Source organism: Oncorhynchus mykiss, chromosome 6, assembly GCF_013265735.2.
Source record: "Oncorhynchus mykiss isolate Arlee chromosome 6, USDA_OmykA_1.1, whole genome shotgun sequence".
In the NCBI taxonomy this organism is placed as follows: Eukaryota; Metazoa; Chordata; class Actinopteri; order Salmoniformes; family Salmonidae; genus Oncorhynchus; species Oncorhynchus mykiss.
This window is the reverse complement of record NC_048570.1, coordinates 12271711-12294768: the sequence shown is the minus strand read 5'-3', so window position 1 is coordinate 12294768 and position 23058 is coordinate 12271711. Positions and strand designations below refer to the sequence as shown.

Below are 23058 nucleotides of genomic sequence, written 5' to 3'. Positions count from 1 at the left end.
CACTCTCAGGACTGTTTCCCTTTCTTAAAGGTCATTCAGTCTCTCCACAGTGCCTTAATGAAAACCCACCTAGAGAAACTGGCAAACAGCATGGCCAGTGGACCCACCCAACATTTAAAAACAAATGTTTTGCATGTCGCCAGGGTAAAGGCCACTTGTCCGATCACATCCAGTCAATAAAGGACCCAATCTGGCATTCAGAGGTAGGTCCTGGGTAAGCAATCAAACAATGTCTGCACAACTTTGAAATTGTCACTTTTCACTTTTCATGTCAGTCTTTATTTAGGACATCAACAGACAGTGTCCCTGTCCTGTTTCCAGCGAGGCCAGAGAGCTGAGATCACTGCCCCATAAGGACTGCTAAGTGCCTGACAGAGCAGGATACATTTACCACCAAGTGTGTACTGAGAGCAAAATGTCAGGAGAAAATATGACCTAAATAACCCCTCAGCCTTTGGCAGAAGTGATCCTTTTTAAGGATGTGTTTTTATATTTTTATGATAGATAAAATTAAAGTGATGGAGGATTGTCATAGCTTGGGATTTAGTAGAGAAAAGAAAAGCCTATTTTTGGACGATCAGACTGCGGGGACTGTGCTTCACTATTGACAGGATTGATTTGAACGGGTTCATTATTGAGGAGTTTACTGAGTAGTGTACATAAAATAGGCCTTTCCTGACTAATTCTTGGCCAGAAGAAGTCTGTAAAGTCATAGTTATTCGTGTGTGGCGATAATGTGCAGCAGTGTGATAAAGTACTTCAGTAAAAATATCTTAAGTAGTTTTTGGGGGTACTTTACTGTTTATCTGTTTGACTACTTTTACTTTTACTTCGCTACATTCCTGAAAAAAATAATGTACTTTTTACCCCATTTATTTTCCCTGACACCCAAAAGTACTCGTTACATTTTGAATTCTTAGCAAGATAGGAAAATTGTCTGATTCACGCAGTTAAAGAGAAAATCGCTGGTCATCCCTACTGCATCTGATCTGGCGGACTTGCTAAACACACGCTTTATTTGTGAGTTATGTCTGAGTGTTGGAGTGTGCACGTGGCTATCTGTAAATGAAAAAAAAAACAAGAAAATCATGCCGTCTGGTTTGCTTAATATATAAGGAATTTTAAATTATTTATACTTTTACTTTTGATACTTAAGTATATTTGAGCAATTACATTTTGATATTTAAGTATATTTAAAACCAGATATTTGTTTTACTTTTAGTGAAGTAGTATTTTACTGGGTGACTTTCACTTTTACTTGAGTCGGTTTCTATTAAGATATCTTTACTTTTACTCCAGTATAACATTTGGGTACTTTTTCCATCACTGGTGTGCAGTGTCCTATTTGCAGTGGATGGTCTGACTCGGCCTCCTACGATAAGAGTCAGCTCTTCTATGAGGGTGTTGTACAGAGATCTGTTACAGAGATGTGGAACTGTGTGATGGTGTATTCCAAACACAACACCCTGACGCCTACCTAGAGCTTGTAGTTTTAAGTTCTCGTTGCACAAGTGATGTTCAATACCAGATACCAGATAGTCATACACAGATGCATGTTTTTATTAGTGAACCTTGTTTTCCATGAGGCAAGAAAACAGAGAATGGTATCATAGAAAAGTGGCTGATGGCTAGACGGGCTGGACAGGCACTGACACGGAGAGGTAAAGAAAAAAATGTTGTGCTGCCCTCAGGGATAGAGGGGAGGGAGAGGCTGGATATTGTATGACTGGAAAGAATGCCTGTGCGTAGCGGTGGGGAGAGGGGAATGGGCCATGTTCTTCTCTGGGACTGGCAGGCAGAGCTCTCAGGCTGTTTTGCTGTACTCAGTCATGGGGTGGTGGGGCGGGGGGTGGTAGGGGAGGACAGGGTTTGTTGTGACTCAAGAGAAACAGATCGGGCAGAGAGGGCCTGATCCAAGAGGGAAGGCTGGACCATGAGTCAGCCATGTCTAAAATAGGAAGCTCATTCCCCCAGAGGGAGGAAGGTATAAAAAACACAGTAAAACACTCAGTCACCCCACTTCAGCTTCTTAAAACATAGCGTTAGGTTACACCATACTAAAACAGAGTGTTAGGTTATGCTATACTAAAACAGAGTGTTAAGTTATACTATACTAAACAGAGTGATAGGTTATACTATACTAAAACAGAGTGTTAGGTTATGCTATACTAAAACAGAGTGATAGGTTATACTATACTAAACAGAGTGATAGGTTATACTATACTAAACAGAGTGATAGGTTATACTATACTAAAACAGAGTGATAGGTTATGCTATACTAAAACAGAGTGTTAGGTTATGCTATACTAAAACAGAGTGATAGGTTATACTATACTAAACAGAGTGATAGGTTATACTATACTAAAACAGAGTGATAGGTTATGCTATACTAAAACAGAGTGATAGGTTATACTATACTAAAACAGAGTGATAGGTTATACTATACTAAAACAGAGTGTTAGGTTATGCTATACTAAAACAGAGTGATAGGTTATACTATACTAAACAGAGTGATAGGTTATACTATACTAAACAGAGTGATAGGTTATACTATACTAAAACAGAGTGATAGGTTATGCTATACTAAAACAGAGTGTTAGGTTATGCTATACTAAAACAGAGTGATAGGTTATACTATACTAAACAGAGTGATAGGTTATACTATACTAAAACAGAGTGATAGGTTATGCTATACTAAAACAGAGTGTTAGGTTATGCTATACTAAAACAGAGTGTTAAGTTATACTATACTAAAACAGAGTGTTAAGTTATACTATACTAAACAGAGTGATAGGTTATACTATACTAAAACAGAGTGTTAGGTTATACTATACTAAAACAGAGTGATAGGTTATACTATACTAAAACAGAGTGTTAGGTTATGCTATACTAAAACAGAGTGATAGGTTATACTATACTAAAACAGAGTGATAGGTTATACTATACTAAAACAGAGTGTTAAGTTATACTATACTAAAACAGAGTGATAGGTTATACTATACTAAAACAGAGTGATAGGTTATACTATACTAAAACAGAGTGTTAAGTTATACTATACTAAAACAGAGTGTTAAGTTATACTATACTAAAACAGAGTGATAGGTTATACTATACTAAAACAGAGTGATAGGTTATACTATACTAAAACAGAGTGTTAGGTTATGCTATACTAAAACAGAGTGATAGGTTATACTATACTAAAACAGAGTGATAGGTTATGCTATACTAAAACAGAGTGTTAGGTTATGCTATACTAAAACAGAGTGTTAGGTTATGCTATACTAAAACAGAGTGTTAAGTTATACTATACTAAACAGAGTGATAGGTTATACTATACTAAAACAGAGTGATAGGTTATACTATACTAAACAGAGTGATAGGTTATACTATACTAAACAGAGTGATAGGTTATACTATACTAAACAGAGTGATAGGTTATACTATACTAAAACAGAGTGTTAGGTTATGCTATACTAAAACAGAGTGATAGGTTATACTATACTAAAACAGAGTGTTAGGTTATACTATACTAAAACAGAGTGATAGGTTATACTATACTAAAACAGAGTGTTAAGTTATACTATACTAAAACAGAGTGTTAAGTTATACTATACTAAAACAGAGTGATAGGTTATACTATACTAAAACAGAGTGTTAAGTTATACTATACTAAAACAGAGTGTTAAGTTATACTATACTAAAACAGAGTGTTAAGTTATACTATACTAAAACAGAGTGTTAGGTTATACTATACTAAAACAGAGTGATAGGTTATACTATACTAAAACAGAGTGTTAAGTTATACTATACTAAAACAGAGTGATAGGTTATACTATACTAAAACAGAGTGTTAAGTTATACTATACTAAAACAGAGTGTTAGGTTATACTATACTAAAACAGAGTGATAGGTTATACTATACTAAAACAGAGTGTTAAGTTATACTATACTAAAACAGAGTGTTAAGTTATACTATACTAAAACAGAGTGTTAAGTTATACTATACTAAAACAGAGTGTTAAGTTATACTATACTAAAACAGAGTGATAGGTTATACTATACTAAAACAGAGTGTTAGGTTATGCTATACTAAACAGAGTGATAGGTTATACTATACTAAACAGAGTGATAGGTTATACTATACTAAAACAGAGTGATAGGTTATACTATACTAAAACAGAGTGATAGGTTATGCTATACTAAAACAGAGTGTTAAGTTATACTATACTAAAACAGAGTGATAGGTTATGCTATACTAAAACAGAGTGTTAGGTTATACTATACTAAAACAGAGTGATAGGTTATACTATACTAAAACAGAGTGATAGGTTATGCTATACTAAAACAGAGTGTTAAGTTATACTATACTAAACAGAGTGATAGGTTATACTATACTAAAACAGTGTTATCTTCCTTAGTTATACTATACTAAAACAGTGTTATCTTCCTTAGTTACAGTGCCTTGCGAAAGTATTCGGCCCCCTTGAACTTTGCGACCTTTTGCCACATTTCAGGCTTCAAACATAAAGATATAAAACTGTATTTTTTTGTGAAGAATCAACAACAAGTGGGACACAATCATGAAGTGGAACGACATTTATTGGATATTTCAAACTTTTTTAACAAATCAAAAACTGAAAAATTGGGCGTGCAAAATTATTCAGCCCCCTTAAGTTAATACTTTGTAGCGCCACCTTTTGCTGCGATTACAGCTGTAAGTCGCTTGGGGTATGTCTCTATCAGTTTTGCACATCGAGAGACTGACATTTTTTCCCATTCCTCCTTGCAAATCAGCTCGAGCTCAGTGAGGTTGGATGGAGAGCATTTGTGAACAGCAGTTTTCAGTTCTTTCCACAGATTCTCGATTGGATTCAGGTCTGGACTTTGACTTGGCCATTCTAACACCTGGATATGTTTATTTTTGAACCATTCCATTGTAGATTTTGCTTTATGTTTTGGATCATTGTCTTGTTGGAAGACAAATCTCCCTCCCAGTCTCAGGTCTTTTGCAGACTCCATCAGGTTTTCTTCCAGAATGGTCCTGTATTTGGCTCCATCCATCTTCCCATCAATTTTAACCATCTTCCCTGTCCCTGCTGAAGAAAAGCAGGCCCAAACCATGATGCTGCCACCACCATATTTGACGGTGGGGATGGTGTGTTCAGGGTGTTGCTTTTACGCCAAACATAACGTTTTGCATTGTTGCCAAAAAGTTCAATTTTGGTTTCATCTGACCAGAGCACCTTCTTCCACATGTTTGGTGTGTCTCCCAGGTGGCTTGTGGCAAACTTTAAACAACACTTTTTATGGATATCTTTAAGAAATGGCTTTCTTCTTGCCACTCTTCCATAAAGGCCAGATTTGTGCAATATACGACTGATTGTTGTCCTATAGACAGAGTCTCCCACCTCAGCTGTAGATCTCTGCAGTTCATCCAGAGTGATCATGGGCCTCTTGGCTGCATCTCTGATCAGTCTTCTCCTTGTATGAGCTGAAAGTTTAGAGGGACGGCCAGGTCTTGGTAGATTTGCAGTGGTCTGATACTCCTTCCATTTCAATATTATCGCTTGCACAGTGCTCCTTGGGATGTTTAAAGCTTGGGAAATCTTTTTGTATCCAAATCCGGCTTTAAACTTCTTCACAACAGTATCTCGGACCTGCCTGGTGTGTTCCTTGTTCTTCATGATGCTCTCTGCGCTTTTAACGGACCTCTGAGACTATCACAGTGCAAGTGCATTTATACGGAGACTTGATTACACACAGGCGGATTGTATTTATCATCATTAGTCATTTAGGTCAACATTGGATCATTCAGATATCCTCACTGAACTTCTGGAGAGAGTTTGCTGCACTGAAAGTAAAGGGGCTGAATAATTTTGCACGCCCAATTTTTCAGTTTTTGATTTGTTAAAAAAGTTTGAAATATCCAATAAATGTCGTTCCACTTCATGATTGTGTCCCACTTGTTGTTGATTCTTCACAAAAAAATACAGTTTTATATCTTTATGTTTGAAGCCTGAAATGTGGCAAAAGGTCGCAAAGTTCAAGGGGGCCGAATACTTTCGCAAGGCACTGTATACTATACTAAACAGAGTGATAGGTTATACTATACTAAACAGTGTTATCTTCCCCAGGAAGATGTACCATACTTCCTCATGGCATTATGCCCCCCTCCCCTAGGCATTATGCCCCCCTCCCCTAGGCATTATGCCCCCCTCCACATGGCATTATGCCCCTCTCCACATGGCATTGTGCCTCCTCCACTAGGCATTATGCCCCTCTCCACATGGCATTAGGCCCCCCTCCACATGGCAGTATGTCCCCCTTCACATGCCATTATGCCCCTCTCCACATGGCATTATGCCTCTCTCCACATGGTATTATGCCCCCCTCCTTTGGCATTATGCCTCCCTCCACACGGCATCATGCCCCTCTCTACATGGCATTATGCTCCCCTCCACATGGCATTATGCCCCCCTCCACATGGAATTATGCCCCCTTCCACTAAATCAAATCAAATCAAATGTATTAAAATAGCCCTTCTATTACGCACCCCCCCCCCCCCCCCCCCTTCCACTAGGCATTATGCCCCCGACCACTAGGCATTATGTCTCCCTCCACATGGCATTATGCCCCCATCCACATGGAATTATGCCCCCCCCCCCACGTGGCATTAAGCCCCCCTCCACTAAATCAAATCAAATCAAATGTATTTATATAGTCCTTCTTACATCAGCTGATATCTCAAAGTGCTGTACAGAAACCCAGCCTAAAACCCCAAACAGCAAGCAATGCAGGTGTAGAAGCACGGCATTAAGCCGTCCGTCCCCCCCTTCCTCTAGGCATTATGTCCCCGACCACTAGGCATTATGTCCCCCTCCACATGGCATTATGCCCCCCTCCACATGGCATTATGTCCCCCTCCACATGGCATTATGCCCCCCTCCACATGGCATTATGTCCCCCTCCACATGGCATTATGTCCCCCTCCACATGGCATTATGTCCCCCTCCACATGGCATTATGTCCCCCTCCACATGGCATTATGTCCCCCTCCACCTGGCATTATGTCCCCCTCCAAGCCTATCAGGTTTCCCCATAGCAGACATAGGACAGCCCAGTGTGGTCTGTGCCTGTTGTTCCTCTACACTTACATCACATCAAAGCTGCCAATGTGCGCTAGGCTTCTGCTGTTTCTCCTGTACTACGCCGGTTGTTGGAAATCCCTTCCGTTGTGATTTTCTAGAGGGTGTCAGAGAAAAAGGACTTGAAACCTGAATGAGCCGATCTCCTCTGTGATGTGCAAGATAATGAAGAGCGGAGGCCGCTCTTACTCTCTAAAGTGGTTGGGAACATTATGGCCTCGCTGTCTAACGAACAAAATGGAACAGAAAAACATCTGTATTGATATCAGATATGAACAGCAGACTGCAAGGATGGTTTTAAAGAAGAGTGTGTGAGCTGGGGTTAGTGCAGGACCGGTGGCAGAAAAGAACATCACATCTAAAATGCATCTAAACACAAATATCCCTTGTAATGGACTCTGACTCTGTAAGGTTCTGAGACTAAGGCTGGGATTCAATGCAAGACTCAAGTAGAAACAATCCCCTGATACCTTTCTTTATGATAATGAGAAGCATGCTGCAATCAAAACGATGACATCACCGGAATAGAAAATGGGATTGAAAAGAAGGAAGTGAGCATGAGAACCGAGTCCTCGTGGCAGTCTGCCCATTGAAATCAAAACACTCTGAGGCTAAAGTTAACGTTCTTATTGTTTCTATTAGACTGTGACGCACTTTCCAACAATGAGGTTGACATTTCCTTCTCAAACATAATTCACTTAATAAGGGGCTGATTCCAATGGAGTTTACAACATTCTTGCGCACGCTTTTCTGACGCACTTCTCACTATTTGGTACTCAGACTTACCTTATTCAGTCTAGTAACGGGCTATGCAGGTGTGGCTACCTCGCACACTCTGATTACATTTCATTCAACAGCTGAAAACACTCCCACTTACTGGCCAACAGAGTTATAATTCAATAGGGTTTTCAGTACATTTATCTTAAGCCATTCCTTGGACTAGTAACCGAAAGGTTGCAAGTTCGAATCCCCGAGCTGACAATGTACAAATCTGTTGTTCTGCCCCTGAACAGGCAGTTAAACCACTGGCCGTCATTGAGAATAAGAATTTGTTCTTAACTGACTTGCCTAGTTAAATAAAGTTATAAAAAATACGGTGTAGATTTTGTCAACAGAACCAAGAAAACGGGTTCAGAATACTAACGATCAATGAAAGAAAGCCATCTAAACATCTGCATATTCATCTCCGTTTCAGCACCAATTGGTAGATTTAAAAATACTCTGATCTTGTAGATAGATGATTTAGGTTTAGAAAAGTATTTATTAATCACAAAAAACAGGTTTGGAGAGACCACACAAAATAAAGAAAACTGTGGTTGGATTCACTCAGAAAATTGCCACATTCTTCAAACCATGGTAATGTTGGAAGATTAGTTTACATAGAAATATAATAGGGAAAATAGTGTACAATATTGCCTACACTAACCATGGAACTGTGTGATGACATGACCAAGTATTTCGCCATTGTATCTATCGGGTTCAAACAGAGGCCCATTATCAGCAACCATCACTCCTGTGCTCCAATGGCACGTTGTGTTAGCTAATCCAAGTTTATAATTTTAAAAGACTAATTGATCATTAGAAAATCCTTTTGTAAATATGTTAGTACAGCTGAAAACTGTTGTCCTGATTAAAGAAGCAATAAAACCTTCGTTAGACTAGTTGAGTATCTGGAGCATCAGCATTTTCTGGGTTCGATTACAGGCTCAAAATGGCCAGAAACAAAGACCTTTCTTCTAAAGCTTGTCAGTCTATTCTTGTTCTGAGAAATGAAGGCTATTCCATGCGAGAAATTACCAAGAAACTGAAGATCTCGTACAACGCTGTGTACGACTCCCTTCACAGAACAACGCAAACTGACTCACCATCATGGAGCAGAACAGAGAAACTTCAGAAAATACATGTGTGCGTAACGATTACCTGACAGTGCCTTGTCAAATAGGGTTGGCGTCCATACTTCGAAGAACCATACATCGTTTTGAATCTTAAGCTCGAGGTCAGATAAAGAACAGATTACGTCCAGCTGGGTGTAATACCATGTCAAAATACTGCCATGTTCAGTTGACGTGACACATGCTCGAGTAGAGCCAAGAGCCTTGTTTGAGCATAATGCATTTTTTTTAAATGAATGAACCCACCACTGTCCGTGAGATTCTATACTTCTCTTCTTCTTTCACAATCAATTATTACAAAAGATGACAGACAGTGCAATTGATTTTCTATGTATTACATTGACGGGTTTATTATAAATAGGTCATGTATCTGTCATCTATGCCGACCATGTCAGGCATTATAAACACATCTTCAGAGTGAAAATATAAATGAATTCATGTAAGCAATTGCTTTGTTTGTTCTGAACCATTACAAAAGATCTTGATCATTCTTCATTTTGCTCAGTACAAAGACAGTTTGAATGAAAGGAACAACATGTCCAGTTAGTACAATAATTATTGGAATAGTAACACCCATCCGGGATAGTGACACCCATCCGGGATAGTGACACCCATCTGGGATAGTACCACCCATCCGGGATAGTACCACCCATCTGGGATAGTGACACCCATCCGGGATAGTGACACCCATCGGGGATAGTACCACCCATCTGGGATAGTGACACCCATCCGGGATAGTAACACCCATCCGGGATAGTGACACCCATCCGGGATAGTGACACCCATCCGGGATAGTGACACCCATCCGGGATAGTGACACCCATCCGGGATAGTGACACCCATCCGGGATAGTGACACCCATCCGGGATAGTAACACCCATCTGGGATAGCGACACCCATCTGGGATAGTAACACCCATCCGGGATAGTAACACCCATCCGGGATAGTAACACCCATCCGGGATAGTAACATCCATCTGGGATAGTAACACCCATCTGGGATAGTGACATCCATCTGGGATAGTGACACCCATCCGGGATAGTAACACCCATCTGGGATAGTAACACCCATCCGGTGTATTTCATCTGATCGTTGTCCTTAGATATCATTGCTTTATTGGAAGGAATCATGCACAATAAAACCCAGTTGTTTCTAATCAAACATGGTCAGAGAAAACCAGGTCAATCTCTAAATAACATCCCAGTCCAATTCCTATGATGAGACAAGTTAAGTAAAGGTCCAGCATGTGGTCCATCCTAATTCAATGTGAATCAATAAAACATGTGTCACATTTGATGTTCTTCTGTGCGATGTTGGGGGTCAGTGGCTGGGCCTGGAGAGGTGGGTCACCGTGACCTTTTAGCCATACTGTACCAGTCTAATCTCTGTACTCTTCCACTGTGAGTGACCTTTGATCTTCACAGGGGTCATGAACCCTGGAGCCCCCTGATGAGGAAAGGTAATTGAGTAACAGCGAGAAATTGCCAAGAAACTGAAGATCTCGTACAACACTGTGTACTACTCCCTTCACAGAACAGCACAACCTGTATCTAACCAGAATAGAAAGAGGAATGGGAGGCCCCGGTGCACATCTGAGCAACTGGCAGCTTCATTAAATAGCACCCGCAAAACACCAGTCTCAGCGTCAACAGTGAAGAGGCGACTCTGGGTTGCTGGCCTTCTAGGCAGAGTTCCTCTGTCCTGTGTCTGTGTTCTTTTGCCCATCTTAATCTTTTATTTTTATTGGCCAGTCTGAGATATGTATTTTTCTTTGCAACTCTGCCTAGAAGGCCAGCATCCCGGAGTCACCTCTTCACTGTTGACGTTGAGACTGGTGTTTTGCAGGTACTATTTAATGAAGTTGCCTGTTGAGGACTTGTGAGGCATCTGTTTCTCAAGCTAGACACTCTAATGTACTTGTCCTCGTGCTAACAAAATTGAAAAAGGGTTTTCTAATGATCAATTAGCCTTTTAAAATGATAAACTTGGATTAGCTAACACAACGTGCCATTGGAGCACAGGAGTGATGGTTGCTGATAATGGGCCTCTGTACGCCTATGTAGATATTCCATAAAAAAATCAGCCGTTTCCAGCTACAATAGTCATTTACAACATTAGCAATGTCTTCACTGTATTTCTGATCAATTTGATGTTATTTTAATGGACCAAAAATGTGTGTTTCTTTCAAAAACAAGGACATTTCTAAGTGACCCCAAACTTTTGAACGGTAGTGTACGTGAGAGTGGATTCTCGGTCCTCACTAGCATGAAAACTAAATACCGGCACGGACTGTGTGTGGAAAATTATTTAAGACTGAGACTCTCTCCAATAAAACCCAACAATGCAATGGGCACCCTTTCAAGCATACCCTTGTCATTAACCTGTGGTGAGTTGGTGGTTAAATAAAGAGCACAATTATTGATTATTCTTCTATTATTATTTGTGCCCTGGTCCTATAAGAGCTTTTTGTCACTTCCCACGAGCCGGGTTGTGACAGAAACTCACACTCATTCTTATGTTTAATAAATATATCGTATAGTGTGTGTGTGGCGGGCTTATAATGATGACAAAAAACAACATTTGAGAGTGCGCTGACCCTGGTACGTAGCTGGAGGTTGAATGTTTGAAGGGGTACGGGACTATACAAAGTTTGGGAACCACTGGACTAGAGAAAGGCATAGATTAAATATTTGGTTTAGAAACACTCCGCCCGATACTTGTGTGGCATCTAGTTTCTAGAAAACCACTACCAATATGTGTGTCTTGTGTCTGGCCCACACTATTAGAATATTGAATACATTGGAGTGAAGTGTAAATTCTAGGAATTACCGAGAGGGGGCGCTGTTGCACATTATGAAAGCTTTGGCTGTGTGTGTAGTGACTATATGGTAGTGAGAGCTTGTTTTCTTTCAAAATGTGGGACTGCTGCACCTTCCCCGATGTTCGTCCCTTGATCGTCATATACGGGTAATTGAGCCTAACTAAATTGATGTCAGACTACCTGATGTAAATTATCATGTTTTTTTTTAATCTTAATACAAATAACATATCTACTGAAGTTGGATTAGTGGTCTCATCAAGAAGAAAGAAATAAATTATTTTTTTACAAAAGTTTATTAAACTCAAAAGAATAACTAGACAAAATGGTTACAATCATTCAGGATATTCATACAATATCTATAGACGATCATGCCCAACAAACTGTAAAGACAAAGGAGAAACTAGATTTACAAATAGAGAATAAAACACATTCAAATGAGTAATATTGCACTTTGTTTCTAAAACATTTTAGATCCACTTTCCCATTCTTAGCATTTTGATTCCTCACTTACCACTGGACTACACTGACTACACCAAACAACGGACTGTAGAATCGACCAACCTGAAACAGATTTAAGCTTATTCATTTTTATTTTAACTTGATACAGATTCCCTAAGATAAAAATCAAAGCAACAACAACAACAAAAAATAATAAGTGAGAGGGATTTTATCTTAGAATATCAATCTATTCCACTTGTTAGCTGATTCATTCTCAGTGGGGGAGGGAAGGTTGCTGATCCACAGCTGTTCCATGAAGCTGAGAGGTGAGTAGAACTTAACTAAATGGGGTTGTCTGACTGCCAAGAAAGACATCAATACCCTAGTACATTATCTAGCCAAGCCATCAATACCCTAGTACATTATCTAGCCAAGCCATCAATAACCTAGTACATTATCTAGCCAAGCCATCAATACCCTAGTACATTATCTAGCCAAGCCATCAATACCCTAGTACATTATCTAGCCAAACCATCAATACCCTAGTACATTATCTAGCCAAACCATCAATACCCTAGTACATTATCTAGCCAAACCATCAATACCCTAGTACATTATCTAGCCAAGCCATCAATACCCTAGTACATTATCTAGCCAAACCATCAATACCCTAGTACATTATCTAGCCAAGCCATCATTACCCTAGTACATTATCTAGCCAAGCCATCAGTAAAGACATTCAGACAAATGCACAATGAAAAAGGCTCGTCCAGGGATCCTCATTTCTTTCTTCCCTTTTTGTTCCTTTGACAAACTTAAAATGACTAATACATACAGACACAGAAAAGAGAAAAAAAAGAGTAAGGTTGTAAATTGTTTAGACATTGGATAATGAAGCATCATAATTAGGTCAGATCTGTGTCAAGGCCACTAAGATAAGATCACTTGAATTCCTAGTTTGTTGTTACTGTAAGCAGTATCCTTATATTTTCTAGCTGGATCTTAACAGAGCACAAAAACATAACATACACACTTGTGTCAACTAATTCAAAACTGTAAACTTTTTTTTAAAGTCTCTAATCTTAGAAGATGAAATAATGCATTCATGTCCATCACAACACTGCTTGACTACATTTCTCATCAGAAAGTATTTTGTGTTACCAGACTTTTTACAGACCTCCCACCATCAATGCTAGTTTGTTTGTGTTTATTATCAAAAAAGTGCCTGTTTAAGATGATGCCAGAGCCCTGGTCTAGCTGGTCTAGGTGTTGAATGAGTTTGAAAACCAATGTATTACTCATATCAACCTACCACTATTTGTTCTGGCCAGTTTGAGTGGAGCTTTAGCAACATCTAACATAGTGGAGGCTGGTGGGAGGAACTATAGGAGGGGCTTATTGTAATGGCTGGAATGGAATAAAAGGAACAGGGTCAAACATGTGGTTTCTATATGTTTGACACCCTTCCATTAATTCCAGCCATTACAACGAGCCCATCCTCCTATAGCTCCTCCCACCAGCCTCCATCATTCCCCAGCAGTTTGCCAGCCTGGGTTTGCATCTGCCCCATTTTTAGAAGCAGATCATACCATGTACTCTTACTTTTTTAGATATATAATTCTAGCATTTCAGTCTTCACTGGTCTGGAAAATGAAGTGGTTGGTGAATGAAGTCGGCAAGTGAAGTATGGACAAAAAGGGAATGTTGTTGGTCTTCGGAAGCTACCTTGCTGCTCTGTGTATTCCTCTTCTCTCTTGTTTTGGTAATATACTATTTTAAAATATGAGAAATCCTCCTTTTACTATTTCAAACAGTGCAATTAAAACATCTTGGTTTTTTTTGGCCAGTATGTAAGCCTGCGTCGCTCTGTGCTGTGAGTAGAGGGACGGGGACACTGAGGATGGGCATTCTAATATGTTCCACACGCACGCATACTCATACACACACTGACAAGTCTCTGCATCTAATGCTCTACTTGAGTGGTAAGTGCTGGCCTGAGGCTCCTCTACTCCAGAACACAGTGCAACATAAACACAAAGCAACATATGATTGGATCGAAGGCATTCTAAGTTGTGAACTAAATCAAAAGACAGAATCTAGTAGAGTAAAAAGGAAGTCAACTGAGGAGACATTGAAAAATAGCTTTTGAATGGAGAGTGTGCTGCTGCTTTCAAGTCCTGTCTACACGTCATTAAGGAAATGTGACCAAGAAAAATAACATCTTAAAACAGATTAAACAAGGTCAGTGCATTGTTTCTGTCCTTTTCAGTCTTGCGTTCCCCCAAGTATCTATGTTCTCTGCGTTGTTCGAAGTTGTGCGGATAAGGAGTCTAGGCGTTAAGCCTGCAGTCTCTTTCGTCCAGCATGTTACTAGGCTGAAAAAAACACAAGGGATCATTTTTTCTTCTTCAAAACAGAACTACACAACTTAAGCCAAGAATAACATGTGCAAAAATCTCTCATGAGACAGGAGGGTAGTCTCTCTGCGGCTGAGCTCTTCAGACAGGAGGAGGGTAGTCTCTCTGCTGCTGAGCTCTTCAGACAGGAGGAGGGTAGTCTCTCTGCGGCTGAGCTCTTCAGACAGGAGGGGGGTAGTCTCTCTGCTGCTGAGCTCTTCAGACAGGAGGAGGGTAGTCTCTCTGCTGCTGAACTCTTCAGACAGGAGGAGGGTAGTCTCTCTGCTGCTCAGCTCTTCAGACAGGAGGAGGGTAGTCTCTCTGCTGCTGAACTCTTCAGACAGGAGGAGGGTAGTCTCTCTGCTGCTGAGCTCTTCAGACAGGAGGGGGGTAGTCTCTCTGCTGCTGAGCTCTTCAGACAGGAGGAGGGTAGTCTCTCTGCTGCTGAACTCTTCAGACAGGAGGAGGGTAGTCTCTCTGCTGCTGAGCTCTTCAGACAGGAGGAGGGTAGTCTCTCTGCTGCTCAGCTCTTCAGACAGGAGGAGGGTAGTCTCTCTGCTGCTCAGCTCTTCAGACAGGTGGAGGGTAGTCTCTCTGCTGCTCAGCTCTTCAGACAGGTGGAGTGTAGTCTCTCTGCTGCTGAGCTCTTCAGACAGGAGGAGGGTAGTCTCTCTGCTGCTGAACTCTTCAGACAGGAAGAAGGTAGTCTCTCTGCTGCTCAACTCTCCAGACAGTGGTGCTTATATTGTTTTCTCTTCTTCCTGTTTCTTCTTTTTTTTCTGCTCAGATTTCGACATGACAGGTCTGCTCTGTGTGAGAGCCATGTCTGTATGCCATGGTTACAGAAGAAAGCAGGATATTAAGAGCTATAGGCAAACAGGGCCCTGGCACGGCATCATCACTCCACCAAGGCTGTCTCCACTACAGGGGTTTCTTTTTACACAGGTCAGGTGTGTGTTTGTCTAGCCGTGCCTCGGCCAGGCAGGCTGCCAGGAAGTCTTCCTGTACTGACTTCCTGTGCCTCTCTCTGTGGGAGGGGCTTCGTTCAACCGTGGTATCATCCATGTTTGTTTCTTTGTTTTGTTTTCTCTCAACATCGACGGCGGCATGCGAACGCTGTCGCTGGGGGGGATAAAACAAAAACAGAGCCGACTAGAAACGCCCAAAACATCTCCGGGCGGGGCTCTGAGTTTCCTTCAGCGTGATGGACAGGTGTCAGATCTCCTCTCCTCTGTCCGGCTGGCTTGATCAGGATTGGGATCAACCTGGCGGAAGTGAAGGAAACACTGCTTTAATGACTGGAACGGCACCTCTCGGGCTACCAGACTTGAATATGTTCACTAAGTGCAGTGTGTAAAATAGTTAGTCTTAGTAGTGGGTGTACGTTTTGCTGATGCGTACCTCAGAGTAGAGAGGAGGGGGCTGGAAGCGGAACTCCTGGATGTAGGCAAAGAGTGATCCCTCCAACTGATCCCTGGCTGAGGTCACCTCCAGGCTCCGTCTCTGCTCCTCTGTCATGATCTCGGCATAGCTTGGTGGGGCTTCAGGGCGCTCTGGCAGGGTCATGCCTAGCCAGCTCATGGTCATGCTGCACTGGCTGCTGACACTGGAGGTGCGGCTGCCGACGGGGTGCAGCGGGATGGTGCCGATGATCAGTGGCAGGTTCAGAGACAGGTTCATGGCTCCGGGGATGTCCACGTACACCTGGAGAGGGTGAGCAGCACACAACAGAGGGTAAGTACTGTAGCTCCACCTTCACTGAACAACACACCTGTGTGATCTACAGTGTTACACTCCCTCTGTATCTCATGTGGGTGTTCCACTGATGCAAGGGAATGCCTGAAGCAGTCTGACAGGGTATAGAGGTCATTAGCACCTCTAAGACAACTGTCGCCACAGATATTCTAGACTCATCCTCTTAACTGCATATGGAGAGAACACCTGGTACAATGACAATGTCTTTGCCAAAGCTACCTAGGTCACAGCGGAAAACTTAAGAGAGCTTTCTAGGAACTCAAGAAACCTTTGGAAATGTGCCTAATACCAATGTGATATGTGGCCCATAACAGTGTCTTGACATTTTACATCACTCCATATTTACATGTTCAGATTTACCTCAACGTGACTGAGTCTGTTCACAATTGTCACCACCACATTGGAGATGAGTAATTGGATAGAGAAAGAGAAGGTGAGAGGGAAAAAGAAGTTGAGATGGAGAGAGAGAAGTTGAGAGGGAGAGAGAGAAGATGAGAGGGAGAAAGACAAGTGGAGGGAGAAAGAAGTTGAGGGAGAGAAAGAGAAAATGAGAGGGAGAAAGAGAATGTGAGCAGGAGAAAGAGAAGGTGAGAGGGAGAGAGAAGTTGAGAGGGAGAAAGAGAAGGTGTGAGGGAGAAAGAGGAGGTGAGAGGGAGAAAGAGAATGTGAGAGGGAGAATGAGAATGTGAGAGGGAGAAAGAGAAGGTGAGAGAGAGAAAGAGAAGGTGAGAGGGAGAAGGAGAAAGAGAATGTGAGCAGGAGAAAGAGAATGTGAGCAGGAGAAAGAGAAGGTGAGAGAGAGAAAGAGAATGTGAGAGAGAGAAAGAGAAGGTGAGAGGGAGAAAGAGAATGTGAGAGGGAGAAAGAGAAGGTGAGAGGGAGAAAGAGAATGTGAGCAGGAGAAAGAGAAGGTGAGAGGGAGAAAGAGAATGTGAGAGAGAGAAAGAGAAGGTCAGAGGGAGAAGGAGGTCAAAGGGAGAAGGAGGAAGAGAGGGTCTGCCCAGGTCAGTAGCTGTACTCACCATGAGAGAATACTCCACTCGGATGATGCTGCAGTTCAAGATGGAGGGAGAGACGGGTGGGATCTTCAGCATTTTGCCACTCCACGTCTCCGTCTTGCCCGAGGACAGCGACTCCCCTCGGAGGTTGGCCACCAGCTGTTTGACCTCCTTCAGTTTACCTTTGGCTTTGAAGGTCTGTGTTTGGTAAATGGCTGCCTTTGGCACGACCATGCGAGAGGAACAATTTTCGATCTCGGCAAAGATCTGAATTGACTCTCCTGCAAAGACAAGAAAGAAGGGGTTTAGTTAAATCGGTCCAAAGATCCTTTGATTGAGATGTCATCATCAAACATAATGCGGCAGTCATCTATAGTCATTTACCTACAAGAGCGACAAATGACTAATCAATTCGAGTGACAGAGTCAGGGTGTTCTCCTCACCTGGGGTATATCCCTTCCTTTCGATTTTGGCACTTAAGGAGATTGGACCTGAGGTGCAGAACCAGCAGCATAAAGTCTTGTCTTTCGTACCTGCCTGGGGTGACTGTGAAACAGACAGGGAAAACAATGGAATGTAAGAGCTTGAGAATCAGGCTTCCTTGTTCCTTTTCTCAATCTTCCCCGGGGGGATCCACAGCACCTGAGGCCCGTCACTCAAAAACATGGAGAAAAACATTTTTTCTTTCCATAAACCCGGAAGACATGTTTAGGCAGTAGAGGTCATCACCATACTAAGTGGCTGTCACAGAACATTAAAGATCAATTCACCCTCGACTGTCACCTCTATACATGACCAACAAGACCGCTTTGTTTGAACCATGTTTTGAATGTGTTGATTTCTCTACTTTACCAACTGATCATAACACAATCTCTGATAGGTTTTATTTTAAAATATATAAATATTTACCCTTTATTTAACTAGGCAAGTCAGTTAAGAACAAATTCTTATTTACAACGACGGCCTACCACAGGCCAAACCCAGAATCGAACCAGGGACTGTAGTGACGCCTCGTGCACTAAGATGCAGTGCCTTCGACCGCTGCGCCACTTGGGAGCGCATGGCCCAAATGAGGGGTTTTTCACAAGACATGTCCACTGGTGTCCTCTGTGCTATGGGTTTGGGGTCCACTAGTAAAACAAAAAATGTGTGACTAGCACATTCTGCCACAGAATGGCATTTGCTAATTCTTTCTATATCTAGGCAACACCTGTAACTAAGCACTTGTCATACTTCCACATTTAAGTCTCTCTCTTGGCTGCCAATGGAAATAGATCTCTGCTGCCCACTGAAACATTGAACAAGACCCTAAAAGTTTACAACGCACAAACATACAGACACTGTACAGCAGACAGATCCGTGAGCTCACCAGGAGTAAAGGAGTGTTTATGTCGATGTGTTCAAACACTGTAAATTCTTTCTTGGTCTTCATGGGCAGAAACCATGGCCTGTGTAGCTCGGCCTTCACCCAGTAACGCACGCTGCCGTGCTTCCCTTCCAACGAGGTAGCCAGAGGTCTGTGAGAGATAAGAGAGGGGACAGAGAGAGACAAGGAGGTACAAAAACAGGTCATTTTTGGACAACATAAAGCCAGCCTCTAGTGCAATCTTCAACTAAGGAAAGACATAAAGATGTTAAATAGAAAGGTTTTTCCTTTAAGTCAGTTTTTTGATAAGTTAGGTGTATATCCTCACGTCTGTGGAAGCTCAAGGCTGAATGCATACTCGTGTCTTCCTGAATGGATAGTGGTGAGTCCTTCTTCTGAGTTGTCCTCATCTGAAACAACAGAAGAACAATACTCCAACACCTGGGAAATATGCAGTATGACACCTACGTATTACAACACAGATATAACACACTGATAAAACCCAATAACACCACAGGAGAGAGCACAATATAACTATTAATATCATTATTGGACACCAGGAAGGCACTGAAAGGTCGGTAATATGAGAATGATGAGAGAAAAAATTTTAAATGTGAAATGATGATCTCTGCAATTAAAGATCTTTCTAGAAACATATTTAGTTATCTAGCAAAAACCTTAAAGTCCCGAACAATAACACTGACACATTGTGTAAGTCAGTATTGAAAGAGAGAACATATATAATATATATTGTTTAAAAAAAGCCCCAATTATGAACTGTAAAATATATAATCTAATTCTTATTACTCTGAAAGTATGGAGTATTCTTCCTTATGTAGTGTAATATGGAGAGATGACTTTGGTGTTCTGTAATTAATTATGTAGTGTAATATGGAGAGATGAGTTTGGTGTTCTGTAATTAATTATGTAGTGTAATATGGAGAGATGAGTTTGGTGTTCTGTAATTAATTACACATTATATGATCAGTACGAAAATATATCTTGCTGTGTGCTATTTGAAAGCAACGCGCTTTAGAGCGGGATCTCGGTTTCCTCTAGCTCAGCAATCCTCCCAGCCTTAGCAGCAGCGGAGTCGTGGTAAACAACTGCTGAGCTGTCACTCAAAAGCAGACTGAAGCAGGAGAAGACCGGCCTAAACCGGAGCGAGCAGCTTCCCCAACCCGGCTCTCTCATTAAGCATTCACTGTGCGGCATTCAGTCAGTGGTTCACTATCAGGGACAACCCCCTCAAGATCTGAAGCGTGTAAATTACTGCAGCATGGACCAGGGATTGTAAGAGACAGGAAAGAGGAATGAAAAAGATGACAGACAAAGAAGCAATTCAATTAATTAAACCTTTATTAAGCGCCACTGTGATCCATAAACTACATACATTATTTTAATAAAGCCACAGAAGGAAGGCATTGACCATTTCAAGAAACCGAATCAAACTATTCAACAATTGATATAAAACATTAACAACATATGCATACATTATTCCCCATACAGAGACAGATCAAATACATTATTTTCACCATCAAGAAACAAATTACAGCCTGTAAACTAATTTCAAATGCAATTATGCATGTACAGACAATACCCAGGAGCAGCCAATAAGTGTTTGGGCTACACTGTAGCCTACAAAATGAAATACCTCATGGCAAGCATTTCCACCCCATATTCAATTAAGCTACTTAAATTCTCAGACTGACTTTTCTATCCAATCAGCTGAAAGATCTACTACGTACATTAGCAACAGACTAACAAACATTTTCTACTGCTTAGGACCACCGAGTTTCAGTGGTGTAAATTGAAAGTGAACAAAAACAGGGCTACATTTATCATCCGCGGATAGGCCATAGTGTTGTGCATTCAGATAGGCCTGGTAATTGTACAACTTCTAGTTCATAGCCAAGTGCAGGACTTAATGCACCATTCATTTGACATCTGAATGTTGCTTATATTAGGCTACATAGTAGCACTAAACACTAGACATGCCTACACATTAAGGAATAAAATAAATGGAACGAATGCTATTTTTCTTTTTATGCAACTTTGTAAACCTTGTGCTGGCAGGTCGGAAAAATTGCAGGTTTCTCTGTCACTTTCCGCAAAAGCATTAGGTCATTGGAAGACACATGAGCACTTCAGCCAATCAACGGAGAGAAAGCACAGTCCCTTAAACCCCCACACATCCAGTTTCTGAACAGGATTGAACCGCTTTGAACAATGGGTGGAAACTTAAGAAAAGCTTAATTGTTAAACATGACAAGATCGCTCGATAAAAACGTTTTTTTTTAGTAAAACTACAAATATGTAAACGGAGACTGCTATGTACCTCAATGTACTGTGTTGATTAAACGTTGTAATTTATATCATTGTTATAATAGGGTACAATGAAGGAAGGATAGAGACCACTGTCATTCAGTCTGCAGCTCAGACATTGCTAATTTAATAGATTGTATTAATCATGTAGGCCTTTTCAAGCACAGGTTAATTCTAAAGTATCATGATAAAATAAATTCCCATATCTTAAATGATTTTATTGAAGAACATCCTACTGTAGTTTTAAATGTCTCGAGGATAATTTGACCTGCAATACATGCATGTGCCCATATGCATGTGTTATAGCCAGTAATAAACCAAATAAAATGGTGTTGTGATTGTGATGCTGGTTCACAGATCGTCCCCAATCTTTATCTGTTATGCATTCAATTGTGTTCATTATTAGCCAGTCTGTAACGTATAACGGTAGGTTGACAGCACATCAGCATCCTCTGTGAGGATCCTCAAGACCCACAATGACTAGTCTACACAGAGCATCTCAGGAAAAAAAAAAGGTGATTTCTTTAGCTACAAATATGGTTGTATTAGGCTATCTTACCTCTTTCATGTCCAATTAGGATGTCTCTATGGTTTAGATATTCCACTTCTTCTGTGTAATTTTGCGTATAGGCAGTGTTAGATCCAGCATTTCGGGATTCAGTCCAACGAACTTTTGCAAATCCCTTTGCTTGAATTTTAAGAGATTTCACACGGATTTCTCCGGTGACTTCGATGATAACCCTACCTGAGACGGAATCCCCGCTTGCGAAAACGGGGACATTGCTGTCATTGAGACAGTCGTAGCTTACGGTGAAGCTCTTTACCTTTCCTAGCACCATGGTGGAAAAATATCTACCTACAAATAAAAATCTATGAAAAATAATCTCATAAGAAAAAATGCACTATTCTAACACTGATCAATATCTTTGCCCTGCAAAAGCAGTGGGCATGATCAGTGCATTCTTTGACAACAGTTCATTGAGATGTGAAGGCTAATAACAGCAGTAGGTGCTGCTATCGTCCGCCCTTCCGCGCGTTGGTCTCTAGTCAAAGACAAGGAACTTTCGTCGCTCAGCTCACTTTAAGCGAGGATTTTGTGAAAAACAACCTATAGAGCATGCGCAGAACTTTATCTGCCCTCTCTTTCCGCCTAATGAAACAAGGAAGAGAGCTGAGGCAGTGAGCCAAATAACAAGTTTGGTTAAACAGCTGATAGTATTGCAATAGCAGGCAAGCATCCAGTGTAAATAATTCGAGTTTAATGTTCACCCTATAAAAAAATGTGATTAGGTTGATTAAATAACCTTTTACCAAACAAACCTGTCACTATGTTGGTAGGCCTATAATACAATACTGGCCTAGCCTACTCCCTCATATAGGCTAATTAATGTAAAATCCGGAGTATGTGTATATGACAAACCTATTGTTTATTAATACATCTTACACATGACATAGTCTAGGCTACAGCACATCTTAGTAACGTCATACGCTATTATGTAGGGACTACACCTGTGCACAACTAAATCTATGAATAGGCCTAAACCTGTCGCTATGGACTCGACAGCGTTTCAAATTTAACAATTTGATCACATTAAAATCGAAATAATAGCTAAAATAATAGCGACGGGCTTGGTTTGAGTCTGGTGATCTGGTGGCGTTGCAGACTTTGACGCACGAGACGCCATCTCGTGGATATCGTTGTCAATGGGTGCAAGCTCGCAGACATGACAGGACACCTGTTGCATGTTGGTTACATATACCAATTTCAAGAGGTCGAGGTGGCACAATGCATATTTATAAAATCCCTAACAAATAAATAACATAAGCACGGATAATTAAAGTAAAATTCTAAATGATGGAGGCGCCGACCATGATTACACTGCCAGGAAAAAATATTGTTAATCTTGTTAATACTGAAAACG

At 41.0% G+C, this 23058-nt stretch overlaps 1 protein-coding gene across 2 annotated transcripts; it reads right to left on the bottom strand.

Moving 5' to 3' along the window:
* Positions 1-12143: 12143 nt before the first annotated feature.
* LOC110525277 (arrestin domain-containing protein 3) lies at positions 12144-22208 on the bottom strand. 2 transcript variants are annotated; one of them, XR_005052022.1, is made up of 8 exons: positions 21696-22208; positions 19140-19221; positions 18815-18962; positions 17889-17991; positions 17470-17726; positions 16094-16396; positions 12743-15957; positions 12144-12678 (listed from the first exon to the last, which is right to left on the bottom strand). XR_005052022.1 is itself a non-coding variant. In XM_036979420.1 (7 exons), exons 1-7 carry the CDS (start codon positions 21973-21975, stop codon positions 15889-15891), a joined length of 1242 nt encoding a protein of 413 aa, XP_036835315.1. In that variant the 5' UTR covers positions 21976-22208; the 3' UTR covers positions 12144-15888. The 2 variants fall into 2 exon arrangements, 1 of the variants encoding a protein (XP_036835315.1); XM_036979420.1 differs by having other exon boundaries at positions 12144-15957.
* Between the last annotated feature and the right edge of the window lie 850 nt (positions 22209-23058).

Excerpts from the sequence above, each read along its gene's own strand:
- LOC110525277 (XM_036979420.1), bottom strand. The coding sequence starts at position 21,975 with ATGGTGCTAGGAAAGGTAAAGAGCTTCACCGTAAGCTACGACTGTCTC. Across the intron at positions 17,727-17,888 it reads AAGGAAGGGATATACCCCAG|GAGAGTCAATTCAGATCTTT; the intron begins GTGAGGAGAACA and ends TTGTCTTTGCAG. Across the intron at positions 16,397-17,469 it reads GAGTGGAGTATTCTCTCATG|GTGTACGTGGACATCCCCGG; the intron begins GTGAGTACAGCT and ends CACCCTCTCCAG.